This window comes from Lactuca sativa, chromosome 6, assembly GCF_002870075.4.
Source record: "Lactuca sativa cultivar Salinas chromosome 6, Lsat_Salinas_v11, whole genome shotgun sequence".
Taxonomy (NCBI): Eukaryota; Viridiplantae; Streptophyta; class Magnoliopsida; order Asterales; family Asteraceae; genus Lactuca; species Lactuca sativa.
The window spans coordinates 100607018-100621984 of record NC_056628.2 but is presented as its reverse complement, the minus strand read 5'-3'; the positions used below and the strand labels follow the sequence as shown (position 1 = coordinate 100621984).

At 33.8% G+C, this 14967-nt stretch overlaps 1 protein-coding gene across 1 annotated transcript; it reads left to right on the top strand.

Annotated features, from left to right (window-relative positions):
• The first annotated feature begins 2738 nt into the window (after positions 1–2738).
• On the top strand, positions 2739–4001 carry LOC128126850 (flocculation protein FLO11-like). Its single transcript, XM_052764988.1, has one exon. The coding sequence runs from the start codon at positions 2739–2741 to the stop codon at positions 3999–4001; it is 1263 nt and encodes a 420-aa protein (XP_052620948.1).
• The last annotated feature ends 10966 nt before the right edge of the window (positions 4002–14967 follow it).

Sequence of the window (14967 nt, the reverse complement as noted above, 5' to 3'; positions counted from 1 at the left end):
GGGGGAGAACACCAATGTCAATGATGATGACATGCTACCTGAAATGGAAGAAGAAATCAATGCAGAATTGGATCCCTCTTGTGATCCAAATTACCCACCACTTAATAAATGGACAAAAGATCATCCTTAAAGTCAAATTATTGGGGAATCTTCTGAAAAGGTGTTAACTCGATCTCAGATCAAAACAAAACAAGCTGCACTCTTTTCTCAAGTGGAATTTTGTATGTTCAACTCCTTTGTTTCCAAAGTTGAACCGAAGACTGTTAATTCTGCACTTGATCACTCTGACTGGGTGCAAGCCATGCAAGATGAGTTGAATGAATTTGAAAGAAATAAAGTATGGCATCTTATTCCAACTCCAAAGGATGCTTCAGTTGTAGGTCTCAAATGGATATTCAGAAACAAGATGGATAAGGAAGGGAACGTGATTCGTAACAAAGCTCGGTTGGTTGTGAAAGGCTATTGTCAGGAAGAAGGTATCGACTTCAATTAGGATTTGTCATAACCCAGTACAACACTCAAAGACCAAACATATAGCACTGAGGTATCACTTTATCAAGGATCGCGTGGAAGATGGCAACGTGGAAATTCACTTTGTAAGGACAACTGATCAACTGGCAGATATCTTCACTAAGGCTTTACCTAAAGCTAGCTTCAACAAGATTTTTCAAGGCCTAGGAATGATGGAAGCAGAATCAGTACCAAAATCACCTTCGCTTCAATAAAGGTAAGAAGCGAAATAGAGCGAATCGAAATGAACCGAACGTTCGGTCTATTTCGGGTGAAGCTCAACCAAGAACCGAAATGAACCGAACATTCGGTCTATTTCGGGTTCGGTCCTTCTGAACTTGTTCGCTTCTTTTTCTTCTCAAGGCATTTTGATTGTGTTACCATGTACTTTTTTTTAATACTTCTTTTTATATTCATAAAGTTCAAAAATATTTTTACTTTTTGTTCAATTAAATATTTTTCACAAAATACAAAAATATTTTTCGTTTTAATCAATTTTTTTAAGTGTTATTCTCAATGATGAAGATCCACAAGGTATGATTTCTTTTCTACACACGTTCTATATGTCCCTAGAAGCATGATGTTGCATGTTGACTAAAGCCTCGAAAGATTTTGAGTGAAGCCTTAATAACATGATATATACAAATCATGTTTTCCCAAGCTAGGCTGCAATATTCACTCTAATCATGAGCTACCTTACTCTACTCACATTGAGCTTAGAGTTTTCTGCTTAGTCCTTCTTTAATAGCAAAGGTACATTTGTTTCTTATACCATCTCCATCATTTTTCTCCATTATACTTCATCTCACCAATATAACCCTTGAGACTCTCAGCATTTACCACTGAGGTTTATGGTTATGCAAAAATCTGTGTTAATGATCTTAGTTTCGTGTTACTATGTACTAAGTGAAACCTACCATTCAATACCATTAATGAATTGACGGTACATGAACTATATGTTCCAACTAAAATCTCTTTTTTTTTGAGTGATTCTTCTGAAACATTCTACTACCAAGAATTTTTCTTCCCCAAGGATCTATTTTTTTTTTTTTGAGATTTCTCACCTATCCAACAGTCAATACATATCTTTCCTACCTACTTGTTCAACAGATCACATTGATCTCACAAGTACTTCGTTCAGTTTCGGTCTTATATCAAGTATCGAAATCATGAATTGAAGTGAAAGCCACCCGTTATAAGCTTTAATTTAAAAGATGTCTTTCAATACTTCTTAACAAGTACTTGATCGTTATTTAATGGGAAACCAAACAAGTTCTTTAAAGTCTCTCTTGAATTTGAAAAAGCGATTCTTATGGATTGGTGTGCAAAAAGGAAATGTCCTTTCTCTTTCCTGCGTCATCATTGGGTATGACAACTGTACATCCGTCAAGTCAGGCGCTCTTTTTGAAATAATCCAAGATATCAGCTGGATTTTTCTCTCTCCTCCTGTATGTATAAAAGGTTTTGGCACGCTGATCTTTATCCTTTTATCACTCACCAAAATCTCTCAAAGAACAAAGGTGATTTATCTCATTATTCATCATCTTCTCCAAGCTTCTACAATGGCAGATTCTTCTTCAGTTCATGATACCTCTATTCACCAACCCCTTCTCACCATCAAACCTCAACAAAACTTGATCATCGATCTTACTCCCTTCATCTATGAACCCTACATGCTCTATGTTGTCAAGTGCCTCAAATACTTGCCTCTCGTCGACACTCTGACCAAAGTTGAAGTCGTTCCCATGTCCTGCCTCTCACTCATCTACTCCACTGCCTATTATGACAAAACTATTGAGAGGATTCACTTTGAAGTCCACAACGAGAAGACTTCTATCTCCAAGCACCGCTTTTGTGCCCTAATTGGTCTCTCTCAAGAACCAAACTTGGTTAACCCTGATTCGATCACTACCGGTCAGCTCTTCTCAATGTTCTATCAAATAGGGTATACTGAAACCCTAACCACCACAACCAAGTTCAAGAAGTCTTGCCTTCCTCCTCAATGGAATGGCCTTTTCACTCTGCTGTTCAAAGGACTCTCTAAGCGGAGCGCCGGCTCAAATGGAGCAAGCAAGTCATTTATGACTGTGCTTTATGGTCTGTACCATGGGATAGATTTGGATTATGGAACCATTATCTAGCAACAACTGGTTCAAAGCTTGGTCTCTTCGTCAAGACACTCAGAGATCTTCTGTGGGAGATATTGGTCTATTATCACTAAGTGGGCAATGGATCGTCTTCACGTTCCAATCATGGAGGACTTTCTTCTCTCATCCATCGCCACTTTTCACACAACCAAGATTACTGTTACAGATCCCACTAAGTTCTCCTTCATTGGATCTATTCCTGAGACCATGCTTGCTTGTGTGTCTGCAGCAAGTAATGTCTTGCAACAATATAGGAAGATTCCTTCCTCAGGTCCACGGGAGCTTACACCAGCCATGGTTCGCTCCATTGACGATGCTGACAAACCAGCGAAGAAGGGAAAGAAATCTGACACTCAGAAGGAGACGCAGGTTTCTAAACCAACCAAGGGGCAAACCCCTAAGAAGCGAAAGTCAGATAAAGCTGCTCCATCACAACCTCAACCGAAGAAGCAGAGAAAGGCTGCTAGGAGACTCATATTCCAATCTTCAAGTGATTCAGACTCAGAGTATGTTCCTCCCAAAAATAAATATGCTCCTCCTTTAGAATCTGAGAGCGAAAGCTCTGATGATGAGGCTTCGGGTCGTGGTGATACCCCGCCTCGCTCCCCTACCCCAGAAATTCCAATTCGCTCCCAACCTCGTTCTCCTCCACCTGTTACTATCCCAGTATCCATCCCTCCAATATTTCCTATCCGCACCTCTCAACCATCCACCACTATTCCCATCCCTACTCCAATACTCACAGACACTACCACCACCACTACTACTACTACTACTACAGGGTCTCATTCTACAGCTCCCACCCCACCTGTTACAACCGAACCTCCTACCACTACCAAACCATTATCTCCTACACCTTCTACTGACACCACCCCAGTTCTAGGTGGTGAGGACTTGGAATTTGATTCCACCTATTTTAGTCATTACCGTGTACAGAGTGATGAAGATGATGATAAGCCTGTTACCAAGCATCATCTCAAAGCAGTCAACGACAAACTCGATCAATTGTTTTCCTCCTCTTCCTCTGGGGCTTACTCGGATGCTGCTCTCAAGGCATTGTTCTCCTCTGTTGTCGAAGAACATAATGTCTCCCTTACTGCTGCAACTAAGGCTATAGACGCCTCCACTTCCCAATGCCAGAAAGCCTCCCTCGCTGTTGAGTTTTCCACCAAGGAGTGCAAAGAAGCGACCGCAAAAGTCGATAAACTAATTTTTGAGGCTCACTTATTTTTATACTCTTTGCAGGCGGCTGCTCAGAAAAATTCTCAAACTGTTAATGCTTTAGTGTATAATCTTCAACGTTCTCTTCAAATTGAACGGTCCAACCTTGAAGCTGCACGCTAAGCAATCGAAGCTGCCAATGAAACTCTGCATGCAAATGTTAATGATCGATTAACCCAACTAGAGGCAGAGTTGGCTGTAGAGAATCGTATCATGGATGAGCTTGACAGAAGAACCTCTCAGCTGAAGATGCAGAATCTCAAGTTTCGTACTGCCACTGCTGACCTCCATGATGTCAAATCTAAGAGAGAGGTTATATGTAGTTCTGCTGGCGATGTCCACTCTATTTTACTTCATCTTCTTGAAGCCCATGATCCCATCATCACCATTACTATCAGACGGCACTTGGATGACAAACTCAGGCCAACCTTGGACATCCTTAGTCGTATTGAGGGTGTTCCGGTGACTGGTGTCTAGCCGAAACAAGGGGGCGAGAAGGCAAAAACTCAACCTCCTCTTGCACCGAAACCATCTACTGAACCGAAGGGTAATGAAGCTTCGGTCAGTAATAGAGACAAGAAGAAAAAGAAAATTGGGGAGGATGACACTGATAATGAAGATGATGTCTATGTTGAAAATCCCGAAAAGCCTTTTCAGAAGACAAAATCTTTTGATAAAGAGCTAGCAGAAAAGTTCAAGAAACAACAGGCTGAGCTTGAGCAAAAGCAAAAGGAAAAGGAGCTCCTAGAAAATAAGAAGTCTATTTTTCCTGAATGGACTCTTGATTCGCTTCAACGGTGTGCCATTGATGAGCCAAACACACTTTGGATTGAGCCTGTGATGTCGTTTGGGCTTGATAACTCCAAGGATGCACAGTTTGACATGCCGATCACGCGAAAGCCATTCATCTTTCATTGCTTCAACTCGACTGTTGCCATCCCGTCTCCAGACCCGAAGGTGGATAAGGATCTGTTGGAGTTCTACCTAGAGTTCGCCCAACCCTAGTACTTGACGTGGAGTTCGAAGAAAATTACGAATGTCAAGTTTCTGAAGCCCTACTCAGCAGGGAAGTTTGTTAATGTGAAATTCAAGGTGACTCGAGGCTCTGAAGGCTCGGCTCACAACTTCACCCTTGCTGATCTACTGAACCTCAATCCCCACGACTGGATACTCCTCAACAATATCTTACTGTCAAATCCACAGGAGTATCAGCCGACCATTGACCATGTAAAGCGAATGCTTGTGTGCTACATTCACGAGGTAGCAAAGATGGACCAGGAAATTGCCTCTGCCATTCACAAGCGAACCACGATCAAAACTATGGGCAGAGCAGGAAATGTTAATACAATGGTCAAGGGAAAGATTGATTCAAAGTACCACACTGTCATGTTCATCAGAGGCGAAGGACAGAAATGCCTATTCGCTCTTGTTGACAAACACCTTTTCTCAACTGCTTGCTTAGAGCACATATTGGAGATTATTCAGAGGTGTGATCAGAACACTGCAGCCGACAAGAAGATGTTCACGGATATGCTGAAATGGTACATTCATATTCGGCAGACTCTTCTTGCTATTATCCCTCGACTGTTCAAAGTGGTCAAGACTGTGAAGCCAACTCAAAGAAAGTGATCTCTCGCCTCATTTGACGCAAAGGGGGAGATTGTTGGGCTAATAGTGTTGCGCCATGGGCTCGATCCTTAGCCAAGTTTTGGTTGCCGGTTTGGGCCTGTCCAACCGTGCATGTTTTGTACTAGGGTTTAGTATTTAAGCTGCATGCATGCAGTCTTTTAAGCACATAGGCTTTTATTATTTTTCTTCATTCAGTTTTTGTAAACCCTAGCTCGCCTCTACAGTGGAAGTTCTTCATCGAGCTCTGCTGAGGCGTGACTATATTTGAATCATAAGCACAACGTTGATTCCATTCTGTGTTCATCACATTATTGTGTTTGTTTTTGGTTGATCTTCATCTTTTACCTGTGAAAGATCTAATCGATCTAAGTTTTATTCACAACACTATACAAACTGTCAGTTAGGCAATATCTTTCCAAGAACTATCGTATTTAAGGAACTGGAAGTTTGAAACTGTACATATTGTCAAAATTGGTTTCTCAGTTATCTTTACCTAAGAACCGTCATAGCACCGGGGCGATTCACCCAACCAGGAAATAGATATCGTTGAACATCCCGCCCAAGGTCTTGACATTCTTTTTGTCATGCAAAACTGCGGAGACTCAAATGTATTCTCGGATACATTCTCCGCAGGTAAGGAATTAACCGTTATTGGCACTAGGGTGATGCACCTCGCAAGGCATGATTATCACTAAATGTCCCGCCAAAGGGCCTTGACCTCGTGTCATGTTAAACTCTGAAAATACGTATTCGGATACATTTGTCACAAGATGGTTTTGTGAATTATTCATACTTAACTCTCACTGGCACTAGAATGGTACACTCAGCTGAGATTCAGAAACCATTGAATGTCTCGCCAAGAGGCAAGTTAACTTGTTTACTTGAAAAACTGTATTGAGATCTTTGATCGAGGATATTTAGGTGTTAACATCAAAAATAGCCACGAGTAGCTCTTTGATACTCAACAAATCGCAGTGCGTTCCTCCGTGCTCACACAAATACTACGAGTAGTCTCCATCTGAGCCAAGGTCGGGTCCTTGAACAAATGTGGTGAGAAGGGTCTTTATGACTCTGTGATCCATAGGGACTTTTAGTCATGGTTACTTTTCAAGACGCATCTGTGATTGATGAAGAATATTCATTCAAAGGAACAAGAAGTAAAGATTATTTTTCAACACACAACCTTTCAACCCCAGAAGCAAGGTGAAGTTGTATTTGAAGTTATGTGATTAATTGCATTGAAGCCTCCTCAATCAACTTGCTACTGTCTATGAAACTGCTAAAGTGATCCAGAAAAATTGGTCTCTTTATAATTATCTCTGAAGTGTTTAAAAGCTAAAAGTGTTGATTTTCAATAACCTATTCAAAAAGCCTCTATACCCAATGTGCATTCAAACTCAAATTTTTAACGGAAGTCCAACTATTCAAGATGAAGTCATTCATGTAGAAATTCATATGTTCATCTTGAAGTCGTGAAGAAATCAAAGATAAAGGCTGAAAATCAAGAACAAAGAGAAGATTGAAAAGAAAAGAAAGTTATAAACCAAGGGGGAGATTGTTACGACATGATTTGTGGTTTATACTTTACTTAGCTTTTAGAGTTCTCGTTCTAGGACCTAAAACACCATGAATTCGGTGGTGCGTGGACCGAAATCATTAAGTGATGTCGGTTGGGCTTTAGGCTAGGCCTTTGTAATTAGGTCTAGGTATATATATTGTATTGATTCAGCCATGTTGAAGGTTGGTCATTCTAGTTGTTGATTTTCGAGATTTAAGAGAGACAGAGAGAACCGAGAGACATAGAGAGTCTTATGTACTAGACTATGATTAATATAGTGTGCATTGAAGATTCAACATCGTGCTCTTATTTCATATTTACGATTTGTGCCATTCACTTGATTGGGATTCCACACCAATCTAGTGATTTGGATTGATACCTAGATCGTGGTTTTACATCCTTTTAGGGTTTAAATAGTTCCCTATAAAAATTGGGGCCTAGGCCATAAATTATGATGAAATTCTCTCTAGAAAAACCTAGTATTTAGCATGATTAATCATTTCTCGAAACCTTAAACCACAACTTCTTACATGGCGCATAGAGGGTTCTGCAGTGCACGTAGGCCATATTCCAGGCTTCTGTCATGTGTCGTCCAATGTGTTCGTCCATAGGGCGTTGTTGAATGTTGCTAGTCTTCTCCTTAGGTGCGACTAAGAAAGATGAGCTATCTGTTGGGCTTTTAGCACTCATTATTCAATCAAGATTTGCGAAGGTTTCAATGGCTACAAAGGTATTTATTCTATTTTTCTTCTTGGTTAACTTAAGTTACTTCTGATTAGTAGAACATAGATATATGGCTAGTGTATGAGGATTATGTTTAGTTACTTCTGTTGTGTGCCTTTGTGGCCTTTTAGATTCCCCATAACTCAACACTAAGTGTCTTGTCTTCAAGCTTATAATTCAACTCTTTTACTTTCTCAAGAACATTTCATGTAGAACTATTAACAAAGGTTAACATCTTACTCATAGTTTTATATTCTTTCTCAATTTGAATTAAATGAATTTGATAAGAAACAAGAGGAATTTTATGAAACTTAAGAATAAAGGATACTTGTTCTAAATAGTCATATCCTTAAATTTTTCCATCAAACCTTTTCCGTTGCTCTTTTCTAGAACATGAACAACTACCCTTTCTCCATGAGTTGTCTTCCTTATTTCGTCGTCATCTGAACCACTAGACCAAACATGATGACAAAATTTCTCATTTTTTTAAACCAATACGTTATTATTTTCATTTTCCTCAGGTTCCTTGATCTTCTCATCATAATATGACACGTCCTTAACTTTCCCTTTTCTCATTCTTCTTCTTTAACATACTATCTTTCCCAAATGATTCTCTTCAGAACAATAGTTACAGTCATAGAAAGAATCTCCTAAAAGTTTCTTCTCTAACTTGTTTGTCTCAACATCTTTCTCCATAGGATTGAAATTCTTTTCAAAAGATTCTTTGATCTTCCATCTATGGATTTGAACGTGGAATAGTTGTTTTGATAGTTAAAGATTTGGGGTTTTTGTTATAAAAACGTCTCTATGTAATGTACAACTAGAACATGTTACACATCATTTTCATATTCATAACCACTCTCATCATCATATATCTCCCTTTTTCATTATTAATCTTTGAGACGAGAGTAAAAGGACCTACAAAACCCTTTTCTTTCTAGCTTTCGAAAACACCTCCCTTATACAGTTCGTTTAGAGAATATGAATCAATGCTTTCATGACCCTTAACAATCACATTAAACATTCTATTTATAACAAAGAGGTTGAATTAAATTAATGTTGATTTCATGTTGACTACGGACTACTTCATACTTATCAAGTTTACAAATAATCAAACAATACATCTCGTATAACTGATCCAATGATTCTTCATCATTTTGTTTGAAATCATAGAACTCTACAATGATATTCATCACCATGCTATTTCTTTTTGTCAGTTCATTCTGTGCATTCCACATACCTTTAGTAGTTTTATTCTTCCTTACATGAACGGGGAATGTAAATAGGAATTCCATATCGTAACTCCCTTATACACCTATTATCATTCTGGATCATCTTCTTGTTCACTAGATTTGCTTCATCTGGTTCACTTCCACCAAATCGACCATGAATGTGTGGATGGAATAGTACATATTTGATAGAACTCCAAACATCCTCATCAATAACATACATATAATCTTCCATGCTTTAAAACCAATCATCATATTGATCTGGAAAAAAAAGAGGAGAAAGAGAGTTTGAATGAACGTAATTTGCATAATTAAGGATTCCTTGAGTGTTGTTCGCCATTGATGATAAAAAATAATTGATTTACTAATTTGAGTAAAATGCGATTTTCAAATCAAGACAAATGAAGAACAAAATGAGATTCCAATCGATTGTACATCACATGCGCTAATACCATTGTAGAGTTATGAAACACCAAACTATTAAAGCGGAAGTTAAATATCAATCAATAACATATGAATAAAACATCATTAATATTATATATTGGATGTCAAGGAAATGATTATATCATTGATACATATATTTAATGTTAAGGGAATGATTATATAATTGGTATATAGTTGAGCAATCAGTAGATTGCAATGCAATAGCCAATTACACTTAATAATGATTGTTCTCTTTATTATTGTCCAACCAATCATGTTCACACCTATTTATAAGGGAATAAAAAGACTTAACAAAGAGTATCTCTAATCAGATAGTGGCGCGTACATGAACACAAAAATAGATTGTCCATGCTAACATGAATCGTTAACAAAGAGCCTTATCCTAGTCCTAGGTGTATTCTGGAAAAAACATTATATCCAGAACTACATTCAAAATCTATGGAGTAAATATTCTTCGGAACTTTGAGACTGATCACAACGCATACAAAGCCCAAAACAATGAACCTACTAGGAAACAAGAACATTACATTACCACTTACAAATGAATAACATATTTGTTATTAGTTTTTTAGCATGTTCTTGTCGCCTTTTGCTGCCTGAAGGTTTTCCTTGTTTCCCTTTAGGGTTTTTTCTTCCCTTTTTATGCCACTTAGGGGGGATTTTTATAACCTCCTTTTTTGTGGATTACACATTAATTCTTATTAGTGGGCATTCTTTGCAATATTATGGTTTTTCCTAGGATGGATTTTCCTCCATCATGTTGAGATCATTATAAGTTGTTTGTTTTCCTTCTTTTATGTTCTCGTTCTTCATAAATACAAGGAGTAATGACTAAAATTATGGAGAAGCACCAACAATTGGAATCTGCACAGGTAAATTAAATACTCATGTGTTGATATATGGAAACACATTCAAAAAGAGATCATAACTACTGACCTAAAGTTCAAAGAATCTTTCAACTACATTACAATAACCATAGAAGCCAAAATGTATGATCTCCAAACTCCTAAATAGATGGAAATACAGGCCATCACAATCTCTGAGCGACTATAAATTATGACTCCAATATGCATGGTTGAAGTTTACGTCAGGAACGAACGACACATCAATATTCATGACGAAAATAGTTTCTAGCGAACAAGTATCGAGCCTTGTTAGGTGGGCATCTGAACTAATTTATTAATATAACCTGTAAATAACAAAATAAAACCGTGAAAGGTTGGTGGAATGCTCTTTATGTTTTAGAATTAGCATATATGTGAGTTTACAAGCATATTTCAACAAGGTTATTGATTGTTTTTTTGAAACTTCAAAAAATTATGGTTGTTTAATATTATGAGAGCTCCTAATATGGTTATTTTTGTTAATAACATTTTTTTCTTTTACGAAACTTACAAATTTTATTATGATTTCGAGCTTTGACTTTACGATTTCACTAAAATTGACACCATGCCCTCTAATGCTAAACAAGCATAAGCGTGTACATTTTTTAGTAAACTTATATATGACATGTATGTACACTTAGACGTGGATGTTAGACATAAAAGCAATATTTGAGTGACTGCGAGCATTGCATGTTTACCATTTTCTTCTAGTTATTAATATCGATGGTCTTGGCCAACAATTATCACTAGTGGAGTATCATCGTATCTTTATTATTTTCTTATCATTCCATTATTCCTGGTTAATGAGATACGTCCATTTTTTCATAAAGCATGTTTCAACTCTTTGGGAAGAAATATATTGTAGATATAGTTAGGAGCGTTGTTTTTGACATATTTAGGCGTGATGGTTTCGCTAAGAAAGAGACATGTGAACTTCTTGATTAACTTGTTGGAAGGAATTTCAATACTTAGACCGTATTTTTATTTTTTGATCGATAGGAGGGAAACACGCATGTGTGGAACTATCATATATTTGTCTTCTCTTAGGCTTGAGGAATGGGGTTTCATTGTGCGGTAGATATTTTAAAAGTTGTCTATGAAAGTGTGCATGACAAACATGTATTTATAACATTTGCATTTGATATCTTTGGTGTTTCATATACCAAATGTTATGCAATATCTTAATAAAATCCAATGGATGTTGCATAGTAGTATTATGACACGAGATGTATGAATATAATTTTTAATTTTTCCATTAAAAAAATTATGCATATGATCACCTATATAGAAGTTGAATGTTTTTAAATTGTTATAATCTTAATTTTTCCATTAAAAAAATTATGCATATGATCACCTATAGCGTCCATGACTAATTCATTATTATAGCGTCCATGACTAATTCATTATCGACACAAAATAGTATTTCGTTAGATTAATGAATTTGTCTTTTCAGCTTTTTTTTTTTTTTTTTTTTTTTTTTTTTTTTTTTAGTCTAAAGTAGTGGCGTCTAGAATAGAAAACTATAAGGTTTAATAATTTTTTATATATATTTTTATAACTAAGTTAAATCATAAATTTTTTTAAGGTAAGCCTTTTATAATTTTCTATAGAAATTATAGATAAATTAAAAAAATAAAATGGTGTTAAGCTATATCGAAAAAAATCATTACCTTTCTGTTTTTTCTTTGTTTTTTCTTTGGTTATTCGCCTAACAAATTTTGCTTTGGTTATCATCCTTAATAAATGAAGGGTTTTTTTGACACATATCAATCTCTCATGCGTTTTGACACTTGTCATTTTGTGGTATTTTTTAAATAAATATTATTTACTTGCCAATTTTTGATTTGTTTTAATTTTTAAAATTAAAGTCATATACTTATATATGTAAAGTATTAAATATCATATATATGATATTAAATTGCAATAAATATATTTCTTCTTTTCTTATTTAAATATGTACATTAAAAAATATTTTCGGTTTACACTTTAATTTAATGTTTAATTTTTTTTAAAATCAACTCGTATATTACACGGGTCTCACACCTAGTCCTCCTTAATAAATGAAAGTTTTTTTTTTGTCACATGTCAATCTCTTATGAGTTTTGACACTTGTCATTTTGTGGTATTTTTTAAATAAATATTATCTACTTGCCAATTTTTAATTTGTTTTAATTTTTAAAATTAAATTTATATACTTATATATGTAAAGTATTAAATATCATATATATGATATTAAATTGCAATAAATATATTTATTTTTTTTCTTATTTAAATATGTACATTAAAAAATATTTTCGGTTTACCCTTTAATTTAATGTTTAATCTTTTTTTTTTAAATCAACCCCCTATTACACGGGTCTCACACCTAGTCTATTCTAATAAATGAAGATTTTTTTGTCACATGTCCTCTTCTCCTTCATTTGGAGATATGACATTTTCTAAAATTTTTAAATTTTCTATTTTCCACTTGTCATTTTATTGTATTTTTCATTTTATTAAATTAAAATTCTACATTTAATATGTAAGGTAATATATATGTAAAAATATTTATTAGAAGTGATTTATATATGTAATGTATTCAATACATTAAAGCCTCATTAATTTTAATGATTCAAAAAAATTCTTATTTTTTTTATAAATTCAAACTTTTCAAATTGTTAAAATTTTATATTTAATTTTTTAAATAAATTCATGTAATACATGGGTCACACAGCTAGTTAAAGTAACAAATAAATATTTTATTAAAAGTTTAAAATTAAGGATATATTTAAAACCATTATTAAAACTATTATAGAAAAGTATAAGTTATAGTCATAGTTGGGTTTTTAAGCGACACACCCCAATTAAGTTTATATTTCCTACTTTTATTATCAATCTAAGAACTAAGAAAATGTTACGTCAACAACATTATTAAAAAAACATCAGATTTCCTAAGCGTCGTCACCATGGCATCAAAAGCTTTTCATTGATCACCGTCAACCGACTCTATCCACATAAAAAACAAGTGTAGAACAATATGTCCTAAAACCTCCATCCCCTGAAAATTACAAATTAAGAATAAAATGTGTGAACATTTACATAACATTATAGAATCAATTTAGCAAAAATAAATAAATAAAATAAAAAATTACGTCATATATTTTAAAAACTTCAATTTTTTAGATTTTCTTAACAAGGGAAATATTATAAAACTACCGTGACTATTCATAAATAAATAAATAAATAATAATAATAATAATAATAATAATAATAATAATAATAATAATAATAATAATAATCTACCCTAATAAATAAGAATAATTTTGTCACATGTCCTTCTCTCATTCAATTTGCCACATGTCATTTTGTCATAATTTAAAAATATATTTATTTTTCCACTTGTCATTTATTTCATTTTTCATATATAATATTTTATTTATTAATTAGTTTCTATAAATTAAACCTACCATAATGATATTAATTTCAAATTTTAAATTTTAAATTTCAATTTCAATTTCAAATAAATTTACAGTTTAAACTTTTATTTTTAACATTTTGTTATAATTAACCTGTTTAGTATACGGGTCTGATAACTAAACAATAATTTTTATTTTTTTATTTTTTGCATGTTTTTTTGTTATAATTTTTATTTATTTCAAATTTCGAATTCAAATAAACTTCTCATTTAATCGTTTCTATTTAACATTTTGTTTTAATCAACCCGTATAATATACGGGTTTCACAACTAGTCTTCTCTAATAAATAAAGATATTTTTACCACTTGTCACATTTTTATTCACTTTGACACATGTAATTTTGTGGTTATTTTAAATTAATTTTTATTCTGTATGTTATTTTATGGTTTTCTATTTTATTAAATTTCATATACTATTTAAATATAATAATAAATGTATATCAATTTTATTAATTAATGAACTTTCCTTTTTAATTTTCAAATTACTAAAACTAAGCTTCATTAATTTTTCTTATTTATCTAAATTATTTTTTAAAATTTAAAAAGAATAAAAAACAATTTAACTTTAATTCAATATTTTTCCTATTTTTTATTATAAATTCAAACTTCTCATATGTTTACAATTTTATATTTAATTTTCTCTTAAATTAACTCATGTAATACATATGTCTCACGTCTAGTAATAATAATAAAAATTGAACAGTCTATTATTGAAATAACAAACTGTAACATAAAATCAAAAAATTGGCATTGTCGACGAGGAATAGCAAATGTGATTAAAAAAAATTGATTGCCAATATTTGTGGAATTCTTGTTTCTCGCATTTTTAACGCTAACTAATTGATTTTAGTCGATCCAAAAGATAATAATTTGAAAGATAATAATTTGAAAGATACATATCACATAATTTTGGTTGTTATTATTTCCTTATTTTACAGGAGATAAATGAAACATGTGCAATAGTTTAATTTTGAACATAATTTTTAAAAGAAATTAAATATTCTTCTATCTTTTGTTCCTACTTTTCCTGCTACCATATCAAATGTTGACAAGTAGATTAAATGATTATTAATTTCACTAGGTTATAACCCATGGAAACCACGGGTGAGAAATTTCTAAATAATATCAATTAAATTATAACTTAATTATTTAGCAATGTTTTGTATGT